Raw genomic sequence first — 27549 nt, forward strand, 5'->3', positions numbered from 1 at the left:
GATCGGTATGGAAAAAAACAATATTTCTCCTTACTATTTTACCATAAATTATTAATTGTCAATAAACTTTATTACTTTTAAATGAATGAAACAAGATAATTTTACTATGATGTTTTAAAAGTTGGTCATTTGGGGGGCCCGGCCCCGGTGGCCCCCCCCTTTTCTACACCCCTGGACCTACTGATTAACGTGGAATCAGAATCACATAAGCTTCCGCCTTTTGTGAAGAGGAGCTCCATTAATAAGTGTATATTGACTTCATGAGGGCAGAGTATAAATAGAGTGTGTGGAAGTATGGTAGAAGAACTACAATGCATTAAGCATGAACCAACTTCTGCTAGGTAGTCAAAAAAAAAGCATCAATGTTATTTAACTGACTCAGGGCAGGAGCGCAAGTGGGCAGCGAACAGATCTGTCTGTAGGGATCAGGCGGGTCAGCGACGTTGAGTATATGCATAAATGAAGATAAGTCTAGTGGAAAAACACTACATACGGCATAAAACATACGTATTACCTATGTGTCGCAAGACTTTGTGACATTTAAATTATCACTTTGTGACGCTTGAATTATCACTTCGTGCACATCATTTCATTATGTCTTTGTTATTGAGTATTATGTGGTATAGAAAGCGCACCCAGTCGATAGCCAGTCGGGAGATTTTGAATTTAGTACAAAGAAACCGTCATAAAGTTTGTGGTCCCTTTGGAAGAAGAAAAAGCTAAACGTTGCCATACGTAGTGCCTTCCTTGTTCTCGTCCCCTTCTCTCTCCCTGTCCTTCACTCCAGTGTGTGTGTGTGTGTTTGTGTGCCTGCCTTTCTCTATCCTATTTTAACTGTATATAAAACTTCATATTGTAATTGACATAAATTAAGAGGTACTTCCGGTTGACGTGGAAAGTTGAAATTTCCCATGATTGTAACTTTTCGGGACTAACCGAAAGGGGCGAAGACCCCAGCTAACCAAAGGCTAGTTATAATATAAAACAACAAAAAATAATAATGAAATAATTTGTTTAATCAGAATAAAATTTGAGTAATGACACCATTATTGGATTCCGTTACTGAGTTCATAATTGTCACCATCATCATCATCATCATCATCGTCCGCAACATGAATGACAAATCTCTCCTTATTATCTGTTAAAGCTGCATAATACGTAGCCTCTACTCCCATTGTTTTCCGCACACACTTGCTCCAAAATTCTTTATTAATTTCTTCTGAATACTTCCGCAAAGCGTCACAAACACTAGCACTAAGGGAAGGGGTAACATTACTTTTCCTCACTTTGTGTTTTAATTGAGCCCACACCATTCAATGGGGTTTAATATGCAATAATAAGGGGGGAGCCTTAATACTTCATGCCCAGCAGCTTTAGCCAATTTATCGATTGCAAACTGTTTATTAATATTGGCTGCTTTAATAAGTCCCAGTAAGACAATTTTGATTGGAACTGGATCTGGGATTGGTATATTAAATTCATCCATAAATTCTATGATTTTATGTTTGGATGTATCTCGTGTAGGAATTTTGATAACTTGCCTGGAATGGTAACTAGCATTATCGAGAACTATAGCGTATTTTCTATCGCTTCTAAGATTATTCAGGAGGGAATGTTGGAACCAATTCTCAAAAATAATAGAATTCATTTCATCATGACAGTCTGCTTTCGCATCCGCGATGTTCTTTGCTGAAAGATAAAGACAATTTGGCACCCACCCCTCCTCTCCGCCTGCGTGAAGGACCATTATTCTTTTCCCACGTGACACTGGTGTATTAAGTCCACAACCGCAAATTCCATCGTCCCATCCCTTCTTCACTGTATCATGCGTGTCAAACCATGTTTCGTCCAAATACACCACACCATAGCCAGCAGCTCGTAGTTGGTCAAGTCTGTGAATATACTTGTATCTCCAGGCGACGATTCTCGAAGATTCCATTATCACTCGCCTTTTATTGAGTGTACGGAAACGTAATCCAAGAGACTACGATATGTCTCAGCGTAGTTTCTCGATATGGAAAGTCTGGAGTCGTTTGTAAGCGTGAAAGCAACTCGCGAATAGTTGGGGGTTGACTTTTTTCATAAAAACCATATATTTCTCTCCTGATTAACTCGCATTGAAACTGGTCAAGTTTTCGAAACGAACTTTCTTGTTTCCCTTTTTGTTTGGGGTAAGAGGGCCTCTTTGGACAATTTTACGTACAGTTTGCCTATTTAGTTTTAGAACTCGCGCCGTCTCGGTAATTGATCTCTTACCTAATTTATTTTTAACAACATAGTCATGAGCATTGCATACTAATGTTTGACACTGCTTGCAAAGTGCTCTTGTAAAACTAACAGGAGAGCCTTTGCCACTGGTGCTAGGTGTCGCACAATTATCACCGCTATTTTCGTTATTAATATTAGGACTCGCTTGCCCGCACGGTTCGTTATTCATTTGAAGAGCTGGTTCCTCACGGAGTTCATTGTTTCTATCTGCACTGGATTCCTCATCTTGCCAAGGTCTCCACATGTTTATAAACCACACTCAAAAGGTCACAAATAAACTCAGTAACATCCAAAATAACTAACACTAATTATTACGACTGCCAGTAAGACTACACACTAACAAACTATTTATTCTCACTTCCTAAACTTAGCAATTGAAAATATGTCAATTACACAAATCTATTGCTATTCCCTTTCAAAATGAAAGCATTCAATTCGAGAGCGTATCTCAAACTGTTTTCCTTTTAACAGAAAGAAGGAAAGAAAAAGGATCATTGACAAAAATTTGGCAACAGTTTGGGTTCAGTTTATTGCCCGTCAGTCAGTTTTCAAGGGAGAGGAAAACCAAACAGGACAGTATGAAAAGAAACCGCACACGGGGGCGGCTTCCCTTTGTGAGCAAGTGGCTGCCTATAGAGTGAGGCTACTATACTTTATATTTCGTACTTCTGCCTTATTATACGTTTAATGTGTAACATCCTGATTTTTTTATTACGTTTACAATCGTATTGCAAAATTGAATACAAATCTTTTTCTTGCGTGCCTTTTACAAATTTATGCTCCCATAAGAGCGCATATCTCCCAAATATTTACCCCAATTCACTGTATTTATCTCAGATGCAACACTTTTCTTACTAGTTTCAGCTCTACATTTATATGTTTCCCTCCATTACAGCAGCATATACATTCTTAGTTAACTAGTAACATAGTAGGTTTGAAACATTGTCATCACATCAATTCGCAAACTCACACAGTCCAGAATTTAACATCAGTTTTTCCCTAACTAAGCAGTCTACAGTGATGACTTTTGTTAATCTCATGATGACATTTCGTCTCATTCTGTTCATTTCTCCGTAAATTCTGCATTTCGGGGCCGCCATCTGCGGCAAGTAACCAGTAGGTAATATTATGTAAATCAGTATGCAAAATTTCAAAATCAGATGCAGTCCCCAATTCAAAAGTGATTGGTCGCCATTATCTCTCACGTATTAATTATGAGGAGTCTTTTACCCCCACGGCCTTTGGTTTGACAAAGAAAGATATTACATCAGGGCATGAAATTTCAAAACCAGACAACTTGATTCAGGATAATCAATTTTGACTTAGATAATTCATATACATGTTAAAAAATATCTTACCTTAAGACTTCACGTTTGTGTAACGCTCTCCGTGTCCGTTGTGAAGACTTCACATTCTGTTTTCTCTCATTCAGTGACAACTATTTTCATGCGAAACAGAAACTGCGCAGCCCTGTGAGATTAGGCAAAAACTATTTCTACTGAACACTGGTCGCCAGCTGTAAATTTCTAGTCGCCAATGGAGACCGGAAATTTTGCGCCCTGATGTAAATTATATATTATTACAGTATTATGTAAATAAACTTTTAGAGGAGGAATTCAGGACAGTGCCTCCCATCAAATACATGTCTGTAGGACATAAAACTTAGAAAACGCGTACGAGGTACTAGGTTGCCAAACAAGGTGATACTTCTTTTAATATGAACTTCTTCTTTTGATAAGAAATGCACTCTTCCTGCTTAGAAAGTGTTTCTTAAGGGAGGAGTTGCATTAATGGTGCAGCGTGACTTTAGGAAAGCTGAGTATAACAACAGCATGTGGACATGTGACATAACAATTGTAGTACATAAAATAGGAATTAACTTAAAAACACAAACACATATCACAAACTTGTGCTAGATGATCACTGAAAAGTACGGATGCTATCTAGCAAGTCAGACATGTCAGACATCATGCCTTTCTTATGAATTACTACTTTGAAAGAGCACATTTTGTATTTCGTATTTCAGATGGCATTTAGTATTTCCCCGTCTATGGCTCTGGAGCCGGTATTGTGACTTATAGTGAGTCGTTGTAAACAAACTCATGCGTTTGCCCACCGTCGCTGACGCGCCTGGTTCGTGCGGATAGTACCCTGCGTTGCCATTCTGCGAGTTCCCTGTCTCAAAAAATTGAAAAAGAAGTGAGGAATGTCGCTTTTCTTTTGTTCAGAATGATATAATATCTTTAACTGCAACATATTTTTTTCAAGGTCTGAAAGTGATAACATCAGTTTCCAAATATTAATACTGAAAAAATCTTTTTTCACAGTTTTTTTTTAAAACCATTTTAAGACCTTCAATGTCAGAACTTTAAATCCGACTTAAATATTTGAAAAGAGTACTTTGAAACGCTCCTTGTGGCATTTTTTGGGTACCGAACCTCGTTTTACATGCTTTTCCCAAGTTTGCCTGGTATTTATTATAATGCTTCTTTTTACAAAAGATCAACTTGAAATCTGTTTTATACACAACTGCAGTTGTGTTTTTCTAATTCACAATTTTGGATGCAATTGAATTTTATAACTTTAAGAATCACAAAATTAGAGTTTCAGTGTTCAAAAATAAAGTTCGAGAGTTAAAGAAACAGGAACAAAAACACATTTAATTTAAAAGAAAAACAAGAGAAAACAATATTTGGATTATAGCTGTAACAGTTTGTTTTGATTTTACATACATATGTTTGAGTAAACTTATTTACTAGGCATATTTTAATATACAAAGCAATAAGGTACACATATATATCTTCTGATAATGAGAAGAAATTAAAAACCATACTGTATATAATTTGCAATAATTCATTCAGTCTTAGTTGCTATCTTCGTTGATTGCAATATTTTGAAGTTTAGAGCCTGTTTTAAAAGTTAGTGACAAAAGAGAAAGGAAAATCGTGAACTCTGGCAAATAAATGTTCAAAGTTTTGACCTTGAGGGTTCTGAAATGATCATAAAAATGAAAAAGACGTTTTCTTCAGTTTTAATTTTTCTAGACAATGTTGCCATCACTCTCAGACCCTGAAAAAAAATATATATGTTGTACCTAAAAGTATTACAACATTAAAAAAAAAAAAAAGCGACGTGTCACACTCAAAATTTTTTGATTTCTTGAACTTTTCAACACGCAAAAGTACGAAGAAAATACTCACCGATATTTTTAAATGTTCACATTTACACCTACATAGTATCTACAAACTGTGAAAGTTTAAAATTATTTGGACTCCCCCCCCCTCCCCCGAGAATTTAAAAATATTAAATTTTGAGCATGTGTGATACGTACGATAATTCTGTAAGGGGTTGGGGGCAGGTAGTCGAAGCTTTTTTTATGGGTGGTTTTAGGTCAAAACTAACATTTTGGGTTGATAACGAACCAGTTTGGAACAAGGGATGATTTCACTGTCTTACTAGGAAAGGCCCTTTAATAAATAAATAAGGAAAACGTAAGGTATCCAAATTCAGTTTCCGAACATCGTGCTATATATCCAAGATCATAGTTAATGTCATTCTCTTCAGAATGAAAAAGCTTTCAAATGGTATCATGCCTATGTGTTCATAATGTACGAAAAAAAGGGAAATTCAGGATACGTAATTTTCCCCTAATGATTTTTCTTTTATTATTATTATTTAAATCTGGCGCTCCCTGGAGCGGTCCTGCCTACAAGTACTCCCATGCGCAAAAAAAATTGCGCGTATACTGTAACTCACGATTTTTCGCAATTATTTCATTTTCCTTATGTTTATGGGTAAAACTCAGTTATTAGTATGTGGAGATAATAGAAAGCAATCCATCTAAGGAGATATTTCCAAAAAATATAATAAAATAATAAAAATATAAGCAAAAAACAAAATTATGTTCGGTTTTGTGTATACTGGCAATAATGTTTTCGAGGGAATTTTTGGAATAGCACAGCACGATTGTAGAGGGAATTACAGAATTGGTAACAGAACAGGGGGACAGTTGAATCAAGGAACAGGAAAGTGGAGTAAAATATTGCATTTATTGGCTTAAATCTAGGGTGTAAATTGTCTGCCAAATATAAATTAGCTTCTGTATCCAAGATGTTGTACGGAAATATATAAACAAAGAGAAAAACTGTTGTCTTAAGTTTGGAAGTGACATGCTGTATAGCCATGAGCATTTATTGCTTAAGAAAAAGATAAGCAACAAAAGAAAGTCTGTGTGGTCAAGTGGGTAGAGTGACGGATTATTAATTCTTATACTGTTTTGACCCCAGATCGAATCCCATCCGATTCTGTTCAATTTTTTTTCTTTACAAAACATTGTAGAAAGTGTATAATTTTTATGTTAATAAGAACCGAAACAATATAATAATGAAATAACTTTTTGTTTTTCTGATGACGTATTTATTCAGAATTAGCTTACTATTTATTACTAATAGCGATTGTTTTTAGTTTATAGTATGGTATGCTTAATCATTCCCTCTCCTTTTTTTTTTTTTTAACACAGCAGAAGTAACTTCAAATTTCAACTCACTGCGAGTGTGTCTGTAAAAAACAAAACAAGCGCGACCTGCAGCTTTACACACAGCGTGACGAACACAATCACAGCCATAGCTCGTTGTCTGTTCTAGTGTTTCTGTGTGTGTGTGTTCCTTTTTAGAGTATTGACTCTCTCTCTCTCTCTCTCTCCTTTTGTTTCATATCAACAAGTGCAACAAATGCAAGTCTGTGTAAAAAAAAATCAAGAATGCTTTCTTTAAACAAAACTAAATTTTACAGCTCTCTTTGTGAATAACACGAATGCTTCCGACGAATTATACAGTAGCGTGAAAAACTGATAATAAAATGATCTAACATGCATAAGCTTCTTTTTCTAGCATAACAACACATTAAACATAACAAATTAAATTTTTGGGATTACAAATTATCACATTACGTGTCGGTGTAGGCCTATTCGTTTCCACATTCGAGTGACGAAAGAAGAAAGTGTGGTTATAGTTATAAAAACCGAATACCAGATTTCAATGAATTCAAGTTACATGGCTCCTACATATCGAAAAAATGATTTTTCGATGTCTGTCCATCTATTCGTCTCTCGGTTCGTCACGCTTTTACACGCACTCAAATAGAGGCCATACTGTTCAACGTATCTGGACCGAATTCTAGACATAACGTTTTAATAACATACTATCTTTCGAATTTTATGTCCTTCGACATCTAAAAGTAAGGGTAATTTACTGAAGGATTAAAATTTAAAACAATTCAATTTTCTCAAGTAAAAAAGCTGTGACGATTTTATTTACTTTTTATAAATATGTATTTTATTAACGAATCTCCATCGCATATGAATAATTTTTCTGAAAAAATATATATGGTGTAATTTACTGTATGGTATGCGTTCTTTTTGCAGAATTTTCTCAACCACATTTCATAAATAAACGTATCATTAATAACCTAACAAACAACTCGTTCGAAGGAGTAGCTTAATCTTAGGGTGAGCTTTACCCCTCAGGCAATTTTGTTCATATTTCGTAAAGAAATGTTTCATTAATAAACTAACATATAGCAGAAATCGTTTATTCCGATAACATACAGAAGAAGTGGTTTTCTCAAGGGTTGAATTTTTTGGGACAATTTTCTCAGTAATAACTGAGACAAATTTGTTCTAATTTCAGTAAAATATTTTCTGTAATAATCTTACAATATGGTATAACTCGCTTGTTCCGAAAAGAAAAATCCAAAAGAGATACTTTGACAGTGAATTTTTTCCCGACGATTTGCTTAAAAATTACTCGATATACTGTCAAAATTACAGATAGAAGAGTTTACCTTTGGGGGTAAGCTTTTCCGGATGACCTTCCTAAAAAACACTCAGGAGATGTTTGTTGTTCATATTTTATAAATACATGTGACATAAATAACCTAGCTATATGGTATAATTCCCTCATCAGGAAAAACTAGAAATGGTATATTACTTTTGACAGTAAGTTTTACCCTGCGATTTTCTCAAGAACGACTCAGGCGATTGTGTTCGTATTTCATAAATAAATGTTTTACGAAAACACTAACAATATAGCATAGCTCGTTTGTCCTGAAAAGATCCACAAGGGATAATTTATTCTTGGGGGTGACTTTTTTCATGATTGTCTCAGAAATTACTCAGACGCTTTTGCTTATAGTTCACATACAATTATATCCTTAATAATTCTAATATATGGATCGAGTTATTTCTAACGGAAATATGACCAATGGGTACTTTACTTTTGGGCCTGAAGTTTCTTCTAGCAAAGTTTTCCAAAACATTATTTTATTCGCAATTTCCCAAATAAATGTTTCAATAATAGTTACAGCCTAACATAAGTCAGTGTAAAAAATTCGAGCAAGAAAGTACAGTGCGTTTGCTCCGTATCCTTTCTTAAATATATTTTTTAATGTTACACCTAATCACAATTTTCCGAACAAAATCGAAACTTCTTTTTAAATGTGCCTTGTTGTGGTCAAATGGTTCAAGTGCATTGGTTCTGGATTTGATTTCCAGTGAGAGCTAGTGTATTTTCATCCAAGAGATGTGACACGTCGGTGCAAAGAAAAAAGTGTTTAAATAAGCCTAACCAAGCTAATCAACAAAAGAAATAATACAATGTTACGAAATTATCGTAGAAACGTTGTTAATATTAGGTAGATGCGACTGAAATGTCCAAACGATTATTGTCAATTCCAAAGGCCTTTGTTTTCGTCCGGCGGGAGCTCATGTGGTTCGGATTCTACGTTAATCAGTAGGTCCACGTCTCATATAGCCTCGCTGCTGAAAGGGACGTTAAACTCAAAATCACATCACACATCTTTGTTTTCGCCTTTGTTTTAAATGTCTCTGTTCATGAGCTCCTTAGTGGCTAAGCGGTTAGCGTACGCGCCTTTGGCGTGGAAGACCCGGCTTCGATTCCCGGTGAGAGGTCACGTGCTTCGGAGTCCACGTTAATCAGTAGGCCGACGTCTCATATAGCCTCGTTGCTGAGCGAGACGTTAAACTCAAACTCAATGTCTTTGTTCATAAATGTCTTTGTGTATGGTTTTGCATATACGTGGCATGGACATTAAATTTTGATTTCTACGCCATATGTATCTAATTACATACACAGCTATAGAACGAACACAACAAACTTGGAATATCTACATTGTTTGCGTATGGAAAATAATCACGCTCTACTGCACAGGAGAGCCGTGTGTATGGAATTCCATACACATGGCAATCAACGTAATAAGAAATGTATAATAATAAGAATTAATAATAATAATAATAATAATAATAATAATAATAATAATAATAATAATAATAAACAGAAAACGATACGATCACTTACATAATTTATAAATATAAGTTAACATTTAATAAGCATATAACTGCAATGGAATTAAGTTGTTTCTCTCTCTCCCTGAACGCAACAGCCCTTATTGTGTTAAGGCGTAGAAGGGAACTTGTGGCACTCACGATTTGGGGCGGTATGTGGTCACAACTTCGGATCCCTTTGTTGTTAGTCCTAGCTTTCTAGACGGATGCAGTTATTCGTCCAAGAGATGTGACGTAGAATATACAAGCAAATAGATTTTGTATTACTATTAAAGTAAATAATTATACTCATTCCCTCAATGTGATACTTGTGGTTGCTTAACCGTATACAGACAGCTGATCCATGGAAAAATCGTTGATAATAATAATAATAATAATAATAATAATAATAATAATAATAATAATAATAATAAATAACAGAAGCTCGACAAATATTCTTGCAAATAATAGGAAAAAGTTTGCGTCACACAGTTCACTTTGCTGGACACACCAGTGTGCCGCGTTATACCGATTGTGGCACACTGGAATATAGGGTATGTTTTTTTTATTATTTTTTTTTCCAACTATTCCAACTGCTTCAATTGAAATGGATCTATAATAATAAGAGAGTGAATTTAGTCTTCTTATCCTTCGATTTAGAAATAAGGTTCGCGAGAATTTCATAAAAGAATAATATACTCAGAATTGTATATAGTAGTTTGTTTTATTCGAAATTACATACTTCCTGCAACTGTTTTTTGATTGAAATGATTTGAAATGAAATCTTTAAGTTTTACGTCCCACGATTATGCCGGATAGGCTAAAGGAGACAGTGATGATAAGAAATGAATGAAATGATCGAGTGAGGAAAGTGGGATAAAACGGGAGAACCTCGAGAAAACCCACGCACAGTGTTTGTCCAGCACAAGGTTCACTTGGCGCGAGCATAGATCGAACCAAGGACTCCATGCACCAGAGGTAAACGCTCTACCACTGAAACACCGTGGGCTCTGTAATTACTTAAAGGAGAAAGGGACTACTTTATGAAAACTTGATGACGAACACATTTGTTAAAAAATACCAGCTTTTCGTGAAATATTGCTTATAGACAGGGGCGGATTAAGGCTTTTGGGGACCCAGAACCGACTGTTTTAAGGGGGCCCTATGTTAAGAATAGTTCCAGTGCATAAATTTTCTTTTCTGCCTTCCACAGCCTCATAGGCTTATGGAACTACCGAGAACTATGCTGTAATATTTGAATGTGCTCCAAGTTTAGAATAATTAGTTTAGTTAAATTCATTATTAACAATTAAATAATTGCATTCATTATTAACAGGTAAATGCTGCTGATGGAAAGACTTAAATCTAGCGATACTGCGAGCGTAACGAGCGGGGAAAAAAAATAGCATCGGTCTGAAGCCTATAATATAATAAGTTGATTACTATATTTTAGTATTAAACAGAGGGATTTTAAAGGGCCCCCTGAGCTTGGGGCCCCGAAGCCTGGGCTCCATTGGCTCCGCCCTTAATCCGGTAATGCCTATAGATTAATTAAAGGGGACGGGCCGGGTCCGTTCTAAAAATTCCGGCCCGTGCAGACCTCTAGCCCCTGTGTATATGCTATCTTTGAAAATACAGTAGAGTTCGCTTATCCGACATGAAACAGGCAGGCAGAACGCCGGATAATATGGATGTATTAAGGAAAGGCCTATTAAAAGTCAAACTATGATATAATTTTACATATTACGCATCTAATTATCATGTTTTGCAAGAAACAAATACAATGCATTGACTCAGTGACGTATCCAGCGTGAGGTCCTGGAAGCTGTCCCTTACCAAACCTCAAGCACTTTTTAATAAACCTACTTTTTCTCTTTTGAGGCTCTTTTATGTCAGATTACTTTGAGTCAGTGTCCAAACTGTGGACAATGCGTTGTTGTTATAATTCTAACAAGTAACACTTCCCAAGTGTAACACTCCGATTTTGATAAAATTTGGCAGGTAGATACTACACATAAAATAAACAAATAAGTGCTTCTTTATTTTTTGCTGAAAAACGGTTTTAGGGGGGCAAAAGCCCTCACCCAAAATTTTGAAAGTTGACGCCCGAAAGGCAAAAACAAGTGGACCAAAGTGAACGAAATTGTGAACAGATATTGCGGACATAAAATTAGGAAAGACGTGTTTTGTATTTTCCTGGAAAAAACGGTTAGGTGGGGCACAGACCCCTCCAAACCTTTGATCATGAAATATCAAAAGTGCTAATAACAGTATGCCAGAAGTGCCTAAATTTACACGAAGAATTGGAACAAAACTTTGTGTTAGTACAATAAGCAAAAAATAAACAAATACGGCTTTTTCATTTCCTGCGAAAAAACGGTTTTAGGGGGCAAAAGGTCCCACCCAGAATTTTGAAATTGGACGCAAGAAAGGCAAAAAGAAATGGACCGAACTGAATGAAATTGTTCACAAATGTTGTAGAGGTAAGATGAGGGAATACGTGCTTCGTATTTTCCTGAAAAGAAAAAAAAAAAAAAAAACTGTTGAGTGGACCGAGGCGTTGAGTGTCGGAAGGAGAGGACCGAAGCGAATGAAATTGTCTGTAGATATTGGATATGAAAAATAAAGCCTCTCGTGTTTCACAAGCGTCTCCATCAGATTTCTTCAAATTTGGCAGATCAACAACAAGCACAAACAGTTAGCGTATTTTGTAGTATATCACGAGGCAACTTTAACCCTTATAATGTTTCTCCGCATAAACAAAAACACGTGCCGATTAATTTCCTGTTTGTTGTTGATGTGCCAAAATTGATAGGGACATCTTAAAAACACGAAAGTCCTTATTTTACATACAATCTATACAATATCTACACACATTTTCATTTGCTTCGGTCCATTCGGTAATATGTACTTTTTTTTTTTTTTTTTGAGGAGCTCTAGGCCCCAACACTGTTTTGTCGTACAAATTAAAACGCATTTCATTTATTGTTTTGCAAGTTGTCCCTATTACGAAGTTTCGTTGCAATTCTCCATACTCTTTAGGAACTTCTGACGTATACTTATTTGCACTTTTAATATTTCGTAATCAACAGCTTAGAAGGTCCGTTCCCCACTCAACCGCTTTTTTTCCAGGAAAATACGAAACACAATTACCTCAGTTTACGTCTAGAATATCTATGCACGATTTCAAAATTTTGGGTGGGGAATTCTGCCCCCTAAAACCATTTTTTCGCAGAAAATAAACCCGTATTCGTTTATTTTTTGCGTATTGTCCCTACACAATGTGTCGTTCAAATTCTTCATGTCCTTTAAGCACTTCTGACATACTATTATTAGCACTTTTGATATTTCACGATCAAAGTTTTGGAGGGGTCTGTGTCCCACCCAAACTTTTTTTTTTTTTTTTTTTTGCAGGAAAATACGGAACCCGTATTCCCTCATTTTTCGTCTGCAATATCTTTGCACAATTTCATTCATTTCGGTTCACTTCTTCTTACCTATCGGGCGTCAACTTTCAAAATTTTGGATGGGGGCTTTTGTCCCCTAAAACCATTTTTCCGCAGAAAATAAAAAAACAGGTATTCGTTTAGTTTTTGCATATTGTCCATACACAAAGTGTCGCTGGAATTCTTCGTCCTTTACACACATCAGACATATTGTTACTAGCACTTTTGATATTTCATGATCAAAGGTTTGGAGGGGTCTGTGCCCCACCTAACCGTTTTTCCAGGAAAATACAAAACACGTATTCCTTCATTTTACGTCTGCCATATCTGTGCACAATTTCGTTCACTTTGGTCCACTTTTTTTGTCTTTGGGGCGTTAACTTTCAAAATTTTGGGTGAGGACTTTTGCCCCCTAAAACCGTTTTTCCGCAGAAAATTAAAAAAAAAAAAAAAAAAACATGTATTCGTTTATTTTATGTGTAGTATCTACCTGTCAAATTTTATCAAAATCGGAGTGTTACACTTGGGAAGTGTTACTTGTAAGAATATACCGTAATGCCATTGATACCAGGTGGAACTAAAGAACACTTTTAAATGGGATTACAATTTCGTTTCCGTTCTGTTTATAACATTACTGTATTAGAACGATACACTCATTGCCATTTGCTATTTTTGTTATGTGATATACATAGCAGACAGTTTTCTTTACATGTCTCTAGAAAATATTTTTTTGATTTCGTTTGTGTTAGAATGCAGTTTGACCGGTTCATAAATGAAAAGTAAGAAATGTTTAAGAGAAATACAGAACTGTTGCATTATTGTTATTATTATTATTATTATTATTATTATTATTATTATTATTATTATTATTATTATTATTATTATTATTATTATTATTATTATTATTATTATTGATATTTTTGAAACATTATAATTACGTGCTTACGAGCTTTCGTGTCGGACCCCCTCCGAAAAGTAAAGCTGGATATGTGCCTGCACTGAATGATAGACGTATGAGTCAAGGTATAGACGGGCGTGCTAGGCGATCGAGTCCGGAGCATCAAAAAAAGACTAAGACCACAACTTGCAGTTTTTCTTGCCGATTGATGCTGCTTTTTACCTGCTATGATATGTCGGGTAATAATGTGAAATAAACGAAGGTCAAGACCATGGCGTATTGGTGTTTCATGCATTTAGACCTGTAAAATATTTGTGCCGAAAACATCTTTCACCCACTAGCTAAATTTGTGGGTATTATCGCACATCTTGCCTTATAAAGTATAGTCTTATAAAGAATATATATAGCATGCTAAAAACCTAAAGACCAAATTCAATGATTTTCTATAGTTTTCTTTTTTAATAACGGGAAACTTGTTTATTTCATCACGATAAATCACGTTTGATACTAGGATGTCTGTTTCTGTCTATATATATTTTTCATACTTTATTGGAGACAAATTTGTTTTTTTGTTTTTTTTTTAAGAAAGGAGGATGATAAAAGAAGCTATATAACAGCATAAACTGAAAGCAATGGCTATTACTAATAGTACACTAATTCTAAATAAATACGTCATCAGAGGAAACAAAAAGTTATTTCTTTATTGTTTCAGTTTTTATTAACATACAAATTATACACTTCTATAATGTTTCGTAAAAAAAAATTGAACAGGATCGGATGAGATTCGATCTGGGGTCAAAACAGTGTAAGAATTACTAGTCCGTCACTCTACCCACTTGACCACACAGACTTTCTTTTGTTGCTTATCTTTTTCTTAAGCAATAAATGCTCATGGCTATACAGCATGTCACTTCCAAACTTAAGACAACAGTTTTTCTCTTTGTTTATATATTTCCGTACAACATCTTGGATACAGAAGCTAATTTATATTTGGCAGACAATTTACACCCTAGATTTAAGCCAATAAATGCAATATTTTACTCCACTTTCCTGTTCCTTGATTCAACTGTCCCCCTGTTCTGTTACCAATTCTGTAATTCCCTCTACAATCGTGCTGTGCTACTCCAAAAATTCCCTCGAAAACATTATTGCCAGTATACACAAAACCGAACATAATTTTGTTTTTTGCTTATATTTTTATTATTTTATTATATTTTTTGGAAATATCTCCTTAGGTGGATTGCTTTCTATTATCTCCACATACTAATAACTGAATTTTACCCATAAACATAAGGAAAATGAAATAATTGAGAAAAATCGTGATTTACAGTATACGCGCAAATTTTTTTGCGCATGGGAGTACATGGATATATCTACTTTGAAAAATATTATGGCCCATACTTGATTCGGTTGCAAAGTTTCGTTGCAGTATATAGAATAGTTACGAGGGAAATATTATTTCACAAATCTGTTGACGATACAAATGAGATACTATCGGAGAATCGAAGCCAGTACCAACACTCCTATCCTAATATGCCACGCATTACACACTCAATTACCATTCACTAATAAAAACTCAACAAACTCACGTAAATAGCAGCTAAACCAACACTCACTTCCCTTGTTTGGATTAAAATTAAATCATATAAAATATCTGAATGTGAGGAAGGGAATGCAGAGGGAGAGGAAGGAGGAAAATGCTGTAATGTTCATTTCTTAATATATGTGCATGAATTGTTTACCTAAAGTACTCATAAACATACACGTTTTTTTTTTTTTTTAATTTTAATTTTTTGACAATGTTGCCATCACTTTCATGCCCTTGTACCTAAGGATATTATATCATTTTGACCCCCCCCCCCTCAAATAAAGCTACATTCCTAACTTTTTTTTTTTTATATACAACTTTTGAGATAGAGACGTCGCTGTTTGCTTGTTCAAAATGAAATAATACCCTTAGGTGCAACATATATTTTTCAAGGTGTGAAAGTGATGGCAACACTTAAAAAAAAAAATAAATAAATAAATAAAAAAATAAATAAACTTTTTTTAATTTTTTTTTTTTTTTACATTTTTTAAACCATTTTAGGACGCTCAATATCAAAGCTTTGAATCCAACTTAATATTTAAAAAGAGTACTTTGAAACACTCTTTGCGGCATCTTTTTGGGTGAAACCAAACCTTGTTTTGCAAGTTTCCCCAAGTTTACGTGTTATTTATTATAATGTCTGTTTTACAAAAGATCAATTTGAAATCTATTTTATACACAATTGCAGTTGTGTTTTTCCAATTCACAATTTTGGATTCAATTGAATCTTATAACTTTAAGAATCACAACGTTAAAGCTTTACTGTAGTAAAATAAAGTTCAAGAGTTGAAAAACAGAAACAAAAACACATCTAATTAATACAATTAAATAAATATAATTTTCATTTTTCTTCCTACTCACAGTATCCCGTTCTTAGCACGGGAAAATTTTTTTTTTCACTTTATCATTCCATGCGTAGGGTGTTTAGGGTAAGAAAAACGGATGATTGTTAATTTTTTGTGCTATCCCACCGGGAATCGAACCTAGGACTGCGTGTATTAAAGGAACACACTAGGTACTAGACTACCGGGGAGAGCTCTTAGGACGGAAAGAATAGGTTTATGGCAAATACGTGAATATTTCAACACTCTTTTTCACTCCCTTAGGATGTGATGTGAATAGAAACCCAACTCGATCCAAGCGCTATGTCAAGAAGTCCTTTCAAACGATGCAACCTTTATTGTTTGGCAAAGTATACCCTGCCTTACAATATGCATTTTAATGCAAGTGTGGAACAAATTATAAATACCCTGGTCAACCCAAGTTATATTTAAAAATTCATTTTAACAGTTAAACCATGACCAGTTAATAATAATAATAATAATAATAAATAATAATAATAATAATAATAATAATAATAATAATAATAATAATAATAGGAACTACGTTCTGGTAATGTTAAAGGAGATATTAGAGCTGATAGTGCCTCCTGAACACTAGAACTCCGGATTTATTTTCGGTTTTACGAAAATCTTATGGATCCATGTAAGAAGTGATTTGCACTAAGAAGGAATCATATTGGGATATGTAGAAAAGGTTTTACGCCTGTGCACTTTCTTATTTTTGGATAAATTAGAAAGTTTTCCATCACCTCCATCTATTATTTTTAATGAGGAGTAGATATACCAAATTTCGTTTTTCTAATTTGAAAGACTTCTAAGACAATATTATCTTTGGCATAACTTTAAATTTCCTTTTCCCCCTTAGGATACGCATTTTAGTCAAAATGACATAGTAAAAAATCAATTTTAAGGTAAGTGCTATGTTCAAAAAGTCATTAGAAATGGTTCATCCCGTTATATGTTCCCACAGTTACAGTATGTCTTATTTTAAACAAAATAAATTTAATTTACATCATGGATTTTTTTAAAAAGAAATCATCCTATTTAATTAATCAACCTGGTCTATAATCATAATCATGTTACGTATTTATTAAGTATATTCAAACACTGGTAATGAATATATGAATAGATAAATACTTTTCCGATCGAAGATTCGTTAAGAATTGCTATCATCATCTTGATCAGAATTGCCGTACGGAGTTGAAAAAATACAAAATTTCTCCTATGTCCTGTTACATTATTAATAGCAGAAGGCAAGCTTCTTTCACACCAGACAAGTAACTTACACTCCATGATTTGAGCACTCGATATGATTATAGGAAATTACAAAAAAAGTAGACAAAAGGAAATTCCTTAAATTTTATTAAGTATCTTTTAACATTTTAAACGTCTGGTGTAAATATCCATTGTTTTGAATCTTTATGTACGGTATGTCTTTTTTTTTTTTGGTCATCATATACTTTTTACAGATCACATATTGAGGAATACATGTGTGCATCACTGAAGAAATTCCATGGGAAGAATGCTGGAATATCAAGTAAATACAGAAAACTTGGTAATCAAAAATTTTTGATTCACAGTAATGAAGAAAGTTTACTGTTGTTCACTAAAAGTGTATTGTATGCACCAAATGGCAGCGAAGAATTATCCTTAGCTTTAGCTAATCGTTCTGCTTCACTTTTGCATTTGGAGTGTTATGAGGTTTGTATTTTTATTTTGGAATAATAATGCTGAATCTTAATTATAATAGTAGGTGTTGGTACCAACTTGTAATAAACGCTCTTGATTAATATTTTAATCTAAATAAGGTATTATATCACTTAATGTTTCTTAAACTGTTAAAATTACTTCAGCTTGGATTGGCAAGTATAATTTTCACGTAAAGATCATTAACAGTATTGAATGGAATGTCCCCTTACATCACCTATTGATGAAAGTCTTATGAGAGAAAGGCATTAGTAGTCTATGAATCCAAGTAGGCAGTCTCAGGAAATCTTTTTAATGTCCTGTGGAAAATCTGAATCGTGGAAATTCACTCTTGATGTTGGTATTTGAATTAGGTCAGTCACGGTTAGCAAGGAATGACTTACTTCTTTATATGTTAGAAGACAAAAGGATGTGCTGACTTGTTGTTACTCAGAATTAGAAATTATAATGGCTAGTTACGTTTATGCTACATTATTCAGTGGGTTAAGTCAAGTATTAGGTATATAGCGTTTATGATACAATTAATGATATGCAATTGTATGATGTTAACTAGAACCTAAATATATAGTAAAATACGTTTGGTAAAGTACTTCGGAATTTATAGTAGTACATTAATAACCTAGATAAAATACTTCGTAATTGCAGTTTGTCTGGGCTGAACATTGACAGTTCCTTCTGTATTTACTAATTCGTCAGTAGAAAGCTTAGAAAACACAAATAAAATAATTAATGGAAGAGTGGAAAAAATTGACCTAATTTTGGATATAACTATAAATATAATCAGATCTTACGATGACCAGGACCAGAAGATTAATTATCTGTAGCTACTCCAGAAAAGTTAGTCACAGTTTTTCCGGAGATTTAATATTTGTCTAGCTTGTGGTTTGGAAGTGCAATAAAACGTTGTAAGGCGTACGAAGTTAAATGTTCGTCAACGACCGCAGACTTAGATCCAGTGAAGTACTAGCAGGAAAGGAAGATATATATCTGAAGTCGAATTAAAATGTTTGGTGAGAGTCAGTTCTACATTATTCACTAGAAATAAGAAGAAGAATCACGGTAGTAGAATTTCTACAAGGTCACTGTGCATAAAGAATACGATCACTTATATTACGTTACTACACTTTAATATTATTTGTTGCCAAAAAAGATATGTAGGATTAATGATAAATTGCTTTCGGTCAAGGATTTAAATTCGGAGATGATTTCTCCATCAACGATGATAGATCGGAAAACAGTTTAAAATAAATATTACTGATAGTTACGATTTATGTTTGAGCCATGCACATTTTGCTAGATGTAGCACAAAGATAAAACACAAATAATTGGGGGCATTGAGATATAAAACAGTAAATGCAGCGTTGATTGATAAATGCAGAGAATTTGGAGAGGTTAAAGGGATTTGATGGTAGCTGATGGTGTAAGTTTGTTTTAGTGCGTCTAGTCATTGGCACAATACCTTTGAAAAGTAAGATGAAGGAAGTCGAAGAAACGAAAATGAAATTAAATATTTCACTGTAACTTCACACGATTAAACCCTTTTAGGCTAAGAGAGAAGATGATTAAGGCAAGTGAATGATGATGGAAGAATTGGTGGAAGGAGAAAATGGTAAGAAACGGGAGTAGTCCAAGAAAAACTACGGACACGATGTCGTCCACCACAGACTTACTGGCCGGAGATCGAACCAGGGACTCCACACATCAGAGTTAAGCACTCTGCCACTGAGCCACCATGCCTTCCGAAGTAAATCCAAGTCCCATCCTAAAGAGTATTGTCTGGTCGATGTACCTTCTATGAGAATCTCTCGACGCGAACTGCCACGAGGACTCTGTGCAGGTAGTTTTGTCAAACAGTAGTCCTACCAACTTCTTCTATGAGTTTCTCTAGGTCCAAATATGGTCAATGAGATAGGTGATGGAAACTTTTCCATACACATCATAATGACATAAAAGTGGTAATTCGGGTAGCGGACATTGTCTTTACCTAAGCTAACTCTTCGTGTTTGAAATAGGAAGGATTTTGAAGACCTCAGCTAACTCTTCGTGTTTGAAATAGAAAGGATTTTGAAGATTCTTCGATCTCAGCGTGACGAAGGAAATGAAGCATTCCAAAGTAGAAAAGATAGCTTAAACGTTGCCACATTCTGGTTCCTTTCTATTGATGGTGTGGTGATCAGTGGGTCACGCTAACAGCGCAAGGTTGCGGGATCTTTTCCTTGAATCTGCCGAAATAGAGGCAATGAACGCAAAGAAATAAGTGTTCATGCTGACATGTCAAAAATCAAAGTTGGTTGACACACTAAAACTTGATCGAGAAAAATGAAAATTAATGAAATTAAAAGTTAAGGAAATGCAAAGAATACTGTGTGAGGAAAGTAAAAGTGACAGGTGAAAGGACTTTGCCGAACCTACTTGATTTAATAAGTTACCAAATGCTTCGTAGAGAAGCTTTAGATAACATTGGATTATTTAAAAAGAAAAGTAAATGCTCTTTAGCGAAGAATAACTGGCGGCAATCTAAAGTAGGACATCTGGGATTGTATCTGGAACCATTGATAGGTCATCTTTAAAATCGTGTCCTTTTACATATCATTCACGAAGTGGATGCAGGGAATTTCGATTTCTAACTTAACGATTTTTAGATCATTCGTAGTATTGTTACTGAAGTTCAGGATAAATCTAGGTCAATCCTTGTATACGAAAGTGTTATTACTGCTGGGTATTTTTATTTAGGTCAATAGTTCGGGAAATAGACCTAATACGAAGCTGTCACCGGGGTAATGGAGAGACAAGAATTACAAAGCAAGACCTAAGAGAATTAATTTAGTATCAAATTAAGCTGCTTGTTTTTTTGTGGGGAAAAAAAATGTTGAGTTGGCTATTATAGGCGCGTTATATAATGCCTAATAACTACATCGTATAAAGGGAGGTGGAAGTTTGTTGATTACATTATGATGGTTCCTTTTTTGTGAAACTCGACATCGATAGCTATAGTTACAATTAACTAATATTAAAATATCAAAATTGATATTGAAATTTTAATATTTGGTGTTAATATAAAAGGATGTGTAATGTCTGAAGAACAGTAAGTAATTAATTATAAGTAAGTTATTGTCGTTAATTAAGGATAATTAACATTACATTTTAAATAGATGGCGTTAAATATAATGGAATTCATTGAATAAATGTGATGGAAGGTGAAGACGTAATACTTTGTATGTGGTAACTATGACATTGAGTAGTAGCTTGTGGAGTTCGATTTAGAAGTTAATTAATTATCGTCATTAATCGGTAGAATTTAACAGAGAATTAGTGGAAAGTAATGAGATCCAGCTTTCGTTAATTTGAAGTATTTATTCTTAATATTCGGTATTCTACTATTCTTCTTAAATGAAAAAATAAATAACTAAATATCTAACAGCTTAATGTTCATAAACTAGTAATTTCAAAAGAAAATAACTTTAGTTCCAGTTTAGTTGCAATTTGGTTTGACTTAAATTGTTTGCTTTCATTCTGGTGTAGGTTATTTTAGACTACTTTAGACACTAAAGCGAAGCGAGTTAGCTTCTCCCTCAATTCGTTCTCACTTTTTTCATTTATTTATTTATTCAGATACTAGAGTAGAAACCTTACTTTAATATTACATTTTTGGTAACTTCGCCGGTACTTATATAACTTCAAAATGTTAAAAGAAGGCGACTGATAAATCATCATCATCAGTAGTAGTAATGGTAGTGGTGAAGAAGAAGAAAGTTTAATATTAATATCATTGAAAAGACTGTCGTGATTGAAGTAGCAACTTCTGTAGATCTTACGAAAATTCGTCCAGATGATATTAGTAAGAAGTCGTGTTCAGCAAAACCTGTTGATTTCTCTTTTACAACTGGGGTATCTGTATGGTCTGAGAAGTTAAGTGCACTATGCTGTGATTTTGTAAGAACTGTTTACATATTTTAACATATTTGTGCAAGAACATTTCTTGTAAGTCTCCGTTAAAACACAGACTTACATCTAGTCCACCATGTCTTTCTCCAAAGTCAGTCTTACACGTGTTAGACAAGAAATTTGGGTAGGAACATAAACATGACACTAAACGTTTTTGTGTGGTTCAACCATTGTCCACAAAACCTCTGCATTTACAGGGTAGTTTAATAAATTTCAAAACAAGTGGTGCCCCCATGCTTACAATACTATGGAACACTTACCTAACAGGCAAGATTCTTGTCAGAAAGTACCGCAAGTTTCTTGCTTCTCGTTGATTCAAAAACAAAGAATAAACAGTTTACAAACACTTTTAATTCCACTTTTAAAAAAATAAAGAAAGAAAGAGAAAGAAGAAAGAAAAAATAGATAAGAAAAGTAAAAAACATCATATCTGTTCCCCGAAGCATGCACTAAAGCCCGTGCCCTCACCCTACACTAAATCATTAGTGTGCAGTCATTTCCGTTCTTTATATTCATAGACTGAAGAAAAAATGTCATCACTTTAACTAGAGACATATATTTTTTTTTTCCAAATGCAATCGTCTTCAGTGCTGTCAAGGGCATTGGATAAGTCCAGTCACTTTAAATTTTTCTGCATAGTGTCCTCGGAAACTATCTTCCAAGCTGACAAAATCCAGTTGCATACGCTTATTAGCGATGTACGCTTCAAGCAGCCTTCCACTGTAGTTCCTCTGGTCCTTTGCAGTCAGTCTGTAGCAGTACCGAAAATTTGCTTTAAATGGTTTATTGATAGAGATATCCAACGGCTGTAACATACTTGTCAGTCCCCCAGGTATTACGGCCTTGTGTGACTTTCCCTAATGCAGTGGATCCTTAACATTTTTTTTTATGTAGTAACGAAAGAAGTACCTTCAGTGTAAAGTAAAAAATGTGCAAAATGAAGAAAATCAATATTCAGTTGCACAAAACTGATTTTCTGCGGGTGTATATATTGTAAAACTTGGTCTCATATAGGTTATAGGTAGAGCGTTAATAAAAAGAGTGTCCGGAATCGACTCCCACTACCGGCTTTTATTATAAAAGTTCCACTATAAAAAGTATTTTTACTAAATACTATACAAATAATCTCCCCAAATTTACAAGGTTAGTTATAGGTAGTCTTTGAACGTAAGGTCGCAAACAGAATCTCTGCAAAGCCCCGAAGCAGGCTAGGCAGAAAGAAGTTAGGGGCCCAAAGCTCCGAAGCAAGCAGTGAGTTGGTTAGGTGACCATAGAGTCCCGAAGCAGGCTAAGCGGATAAGGTTGGGATTCCCGACAAAGCCCCGAAGCAGGCTAGGCCAGGAGAAACGAAAGGCGTAGTCCCGAAACAAACTAGAGGCCTGGGGTTAGGTTACTCCCAATGTTCCGAAGCAAACAATAGGAGGGGCACCAGTGAACTGGTACAGAGTTGCCGTCGTCCAGTCAATTTATAGAGGTCTTCGGGCGGCGGTGGCGCTGCTGCTCCGTTAGAGGGGATAGAAGCCGTCGTCTGCAGGTGATAGTAGATCAATCCTCTTGCTAAACCACGTGGTGGTGTTTGTAAACACTGGCGTGTAGAATTGTTTATATACAACACCATGTGGGGCATTACAATATGCAGTATGCATCAACATTTATCCATTGGTGCGCAAATGTGACAAAGTCGTTGCAGTATTGCTATGTAAAAAGGTTATTTAATACAAATCCGTAAACTGGGTGCTTTTGACAGAAACGCGGTCCCTGTCAACACTGCTCTCGTAACATAACTGCAACCGTGTGTTTTAAGTTAATTAATGATAAGCAGTGAGAATTTGCAGATAATTAATAACCTGAGTTTTTATGCAAAAATTTGCGATAAAAAATTACTCACCTACAGCTGGCAACCCTGCTGTCCTTTGGTCAATAATACGCGGTGGAGGCACATTAACAGTGAGCTGGCAAATGTCATTGTGTTGAGAGTTTCCGTATTGTTGGACCTTTGTTTTTCAGTACAACGGTAGATGGTGCAGTGTACAGAGAATTGATCGTGCAGTTCATATTCCTATTACAGCCGTGATTGTTGGTTTCAACAGGACGGGGCAATTTGTCATACTTCCAACGAAACATTGAAATGTTGTTGGAATTTTTTGATGACCACATCTCCAAAAATTTGTGACCCTCTTGTTCTCCGAACTTAACATCACCTTTTTACGGGGTTACCTAAAAAATGTGGTGTACAAGAATAACCCAGGACCTTTGAAGAACTGAAGACGAACATTGAAACAGAAATTCAGTCACCAGAAACACTCTTAAAAACGGTGTCAAGAAACCCATGCTGAAGCGAAGCGTGTAAATTTTTGTTTTGTTTACAGCAGCCGCTTCGAGCATTTTCTGTAAAGCACCCTTCTCTTCCCACGATGATTCCAAGGTTGCCAGCTGTAGGTGAATAATTTTTGCATAAAAACTCAGGTTATCAATTATCTGCAAATTCTCATTGCTTATCATTAATTAACCTAAAACACACCTGTTGCAGTAATTTTACGACCACAATGGTGATAGAGGCCGCGTTTCTTTCAAAAGACACCGATTTTACAGACTTGCATTAAATAACCTTTTACATGGCAATACTGCATCAACTTTGTCACATTTTCGCACCAATGAATGAATGTTGATGCATATTGCACATATACACAGGGTGTCACCCGCAGGAAATCAGTTTCCTGCAACTGAATATTGATTTTCTTCATTTTGTACATTTTTTTATTTTACACTTTCGGTACTTTCTTTCGTTACTACACAAAAACGTTACAAATTCCAACACTGGTCATAATTTCGAAAATATCTACATAGAACACGTTTACATTTGTTTTAAGTCTCAGGACTTTATCGTTGTTGGTTCAGAAGATGTACGCAATCAAAATTTGGGTTGCGTGATTTTACAGACACACTGTAATATAATTTTCAAACTGATAAAAACTTCTTCTTGGTTATGTGGATAGCTTATGAATCGTTGACGCGGGAGACCTGGTTCGATTTTGGGTGGGGCTCATGTGATTCGGATTCCACGGTTAGCTGTATGTCCACGTCTCATAGCCTTCCTGCTGAAATGGACACTTGTAAACTCAAGTCCAATCCAAATACTGATAAAATAGTACCTAATGCTTAGTGGTTCGCCTTTACAATCGGTTCTTTGATCTTGTTAGAAATGCCCGTTGCAGACTACACAGTAATTATTGATCAGATGGGTGCCAGTGTTTAATATGGCTAGGATCTTGGCGCGTAATAGCTTATTAACCATTCATTTTTTAACTTTATGTATATCATAAAAAGATTCATGAAATTACATCTTTCCAACTTTTTTTCTTGGTTCTTTTACAGCGAGGAACACAAAAGTAGACTATTTTTTGTTGTATACAAAAGATGATAACACTTGCCAATGTTTGCTGTTACAGAGCGCCACATTCCTGCTATGATCTACACTTGCTCCTGGCAGAAATCGAAACTACTAATAGAACGAAAACATTCATACGAGAAATGAATAGGTCTTCCTAATGCATGTAGCTCTAGGTTAAACTATGCATGCGAATTTATCTATGCGAAACTCCATGAACAAATACTAACACCACATGTAGAGAAGATGATCTTAATTTTCAATATACTTCATTTATTTAGACAATTACTTGCAATTTAAGTTATGTAGAAAATTTTGTAATAAAAATGTATTCTTTTGTAGATTTAAAAGCACTATATATACATAGATAAGGAAGTTGTTTTATCTTCGTTTTTTTCCATTGTATTGAAAACCGAAAAGTGACGGGGATAAATGCTTTGCTTCAGGGATTTATACAATTTCTTAATCAATTTAGATAAAAGAAGTGAGTTTTGGATATCATACTTTATACTAAAGTAGAGGAAACAATCTCTGTGCTTAAGCAAGCGCTTTTGAGACTAAGAGCTCCTATGTGTCTTCGTGAGCTTATGACGAAGCTCAGCATGTTTGTCTATTACTGCTCCGTAATGTATTGTCCTTGTGAGCATCCGAAGCTAAATGTGACAATCCAACGCACACATATTTCATTTTAAAGTTTCATTTCCAAACTATTATGTACCTAATTTCTCTCTGTCGTTTCTAAAAGCATGAAAGTAGTCATCATGGTGTATAATATTTTAAACTTACAGCTTTCTGACTCATGAATTCAGCGAGTTTATAAGTTTCACAGCACAACCTGTAAATAATCTTCACATCTTTGAAGGATAAGGAAACTCAGCAGCAGAAAGTTCTGAACATAGAAAGAGCGTAAAGCACATAGAAACATGTAAATATTTTTGACACTACAAAAATCGTTTTAGTTCTCTAAAATGTCTGGTGATTTTATTGTTATCGATAAGAAGATATTTAAAAGCAAGTAATTCAGCGGTAAAGGCATTAACTTGTAAAACAAGCAATCCCAGGTTCGAACACCGTCGTTAACAATGTGTTTTTGTCTAATAAATAAACATATTCTGTGCTATATCCCATTATATTTTAAGTTCGAAAAGACCTTCTGCTTGTAAAAATTCACTTTATACGACGAATATAATAAAATAAAACTATATGATGTTTGTAAAATACACAAGCGTCACACAAATTCAGTTCCTACATTTCATTCAGAAATTGTACTCAACAATTCTTTTGAATATTGTCAAGCCATGACTAGTAATTCGGGTTATTTATTTTTGTCTGTTTTCCATTTGAAGTAATTCATAATGTAAAAGTAATTTATATTCAATAATTTATATTCAAAAAAGTAATTTATATGTAACTTTTCTTTGGTCAAAAATCTGCAGAAATCTTAGTGAGACGACCGAATTTGTGAAACTCGTAAGGATTTTCCGAAGGAAAAATTTTGAGATATTGACAGAAGGGTCAGTCCATACGAAGTGGTCCAGAGGTGGTTGCTCGACCATCTCCAAAAATTATAAAACTTTGAATGTGACGAGCCTTGTGTATGAAAACATGAATAACACTATTCACGTTGTCGTATGTACAAGTGGTTCTAAATGGCGGCCATCTTTGTTGTCGGTGGAGTGCCACTTTTTGCATTTTCAAGCGTTTACGAAAACTACAGTTGCTCAGGACGTACATATCAGACAAACTCCAAACAAAAACGAATGTTTAGAGAAGAGACTAGGGTACGTGGAAAATATATACTCTTGCTTCTAAATAAGTATGCAGGGTTGCAAACCAATACATGAAATCACTAGAAAAAGTACAGAAAATTCACTTTTAAAGAGGCTGTATTTTGGAATGGCATAAAGTGTGTGTGTGTGGGGGGGGGGGGGGGTGTCATAAGTTTTGTGCTGAATACTATTGGATGTAAAGAGTCTGTAGAAATATCCACACCTATGATACTTCTGGCATCGCAGATTTATGGGAGTCCGAAAGTTGAAGTTTGTGCTTTTGATGCCATGTTTGGAGCGTAATATCTCAGGAGTGCAAAGTGCTAAAATTGCTGCTTAAGCCACAAAGTAATTCTGTA

General features: G+C 34.9%; 1 protein-coding gene across 2 annotated transcripts in view; it reads left to right on the forward strand.

The window, feature by feature from the left end:
• The window catches only part of LOC145662774 (protein-lysine N-methyltransferase SMYD4-like), a 283052-nt gene that overhangs the window by 15200 nt on the left and 240303 nt on the right, over positions 1 to 27549 (forward strand). The window contains exon 3 of one of the 2 annotated variants that reach the window (XM_081728644.1): positions 17851 to 18082. The exons of the other annotated variant lie outside the window; for it this stretch is intronic. Coding sequence (XP_081584770.1) covers positions 17851 to 18082 — 232 coding nt within the window. The remainder of the gene's footprint in view (positions 1 to 17850; positions 18083 to 27549) is intronic. 2 annotated transcript variants of the gene reach the window in all.

This window comes from Thermobia domestica, chromosome 10, assembly GCF_964235325.1.
Source record: "Thermobia domestica chromosome 10, izTheDome1.hap1.1, whole genome shotgun sequence".
NCBI classification, from domain to species: domain Eukaryota; kingdom Metazoa; phylum Arthropoda; class Insecta; order Zygentoma; family Lepismatidae; genus Thermobia; species Thermobia domestica.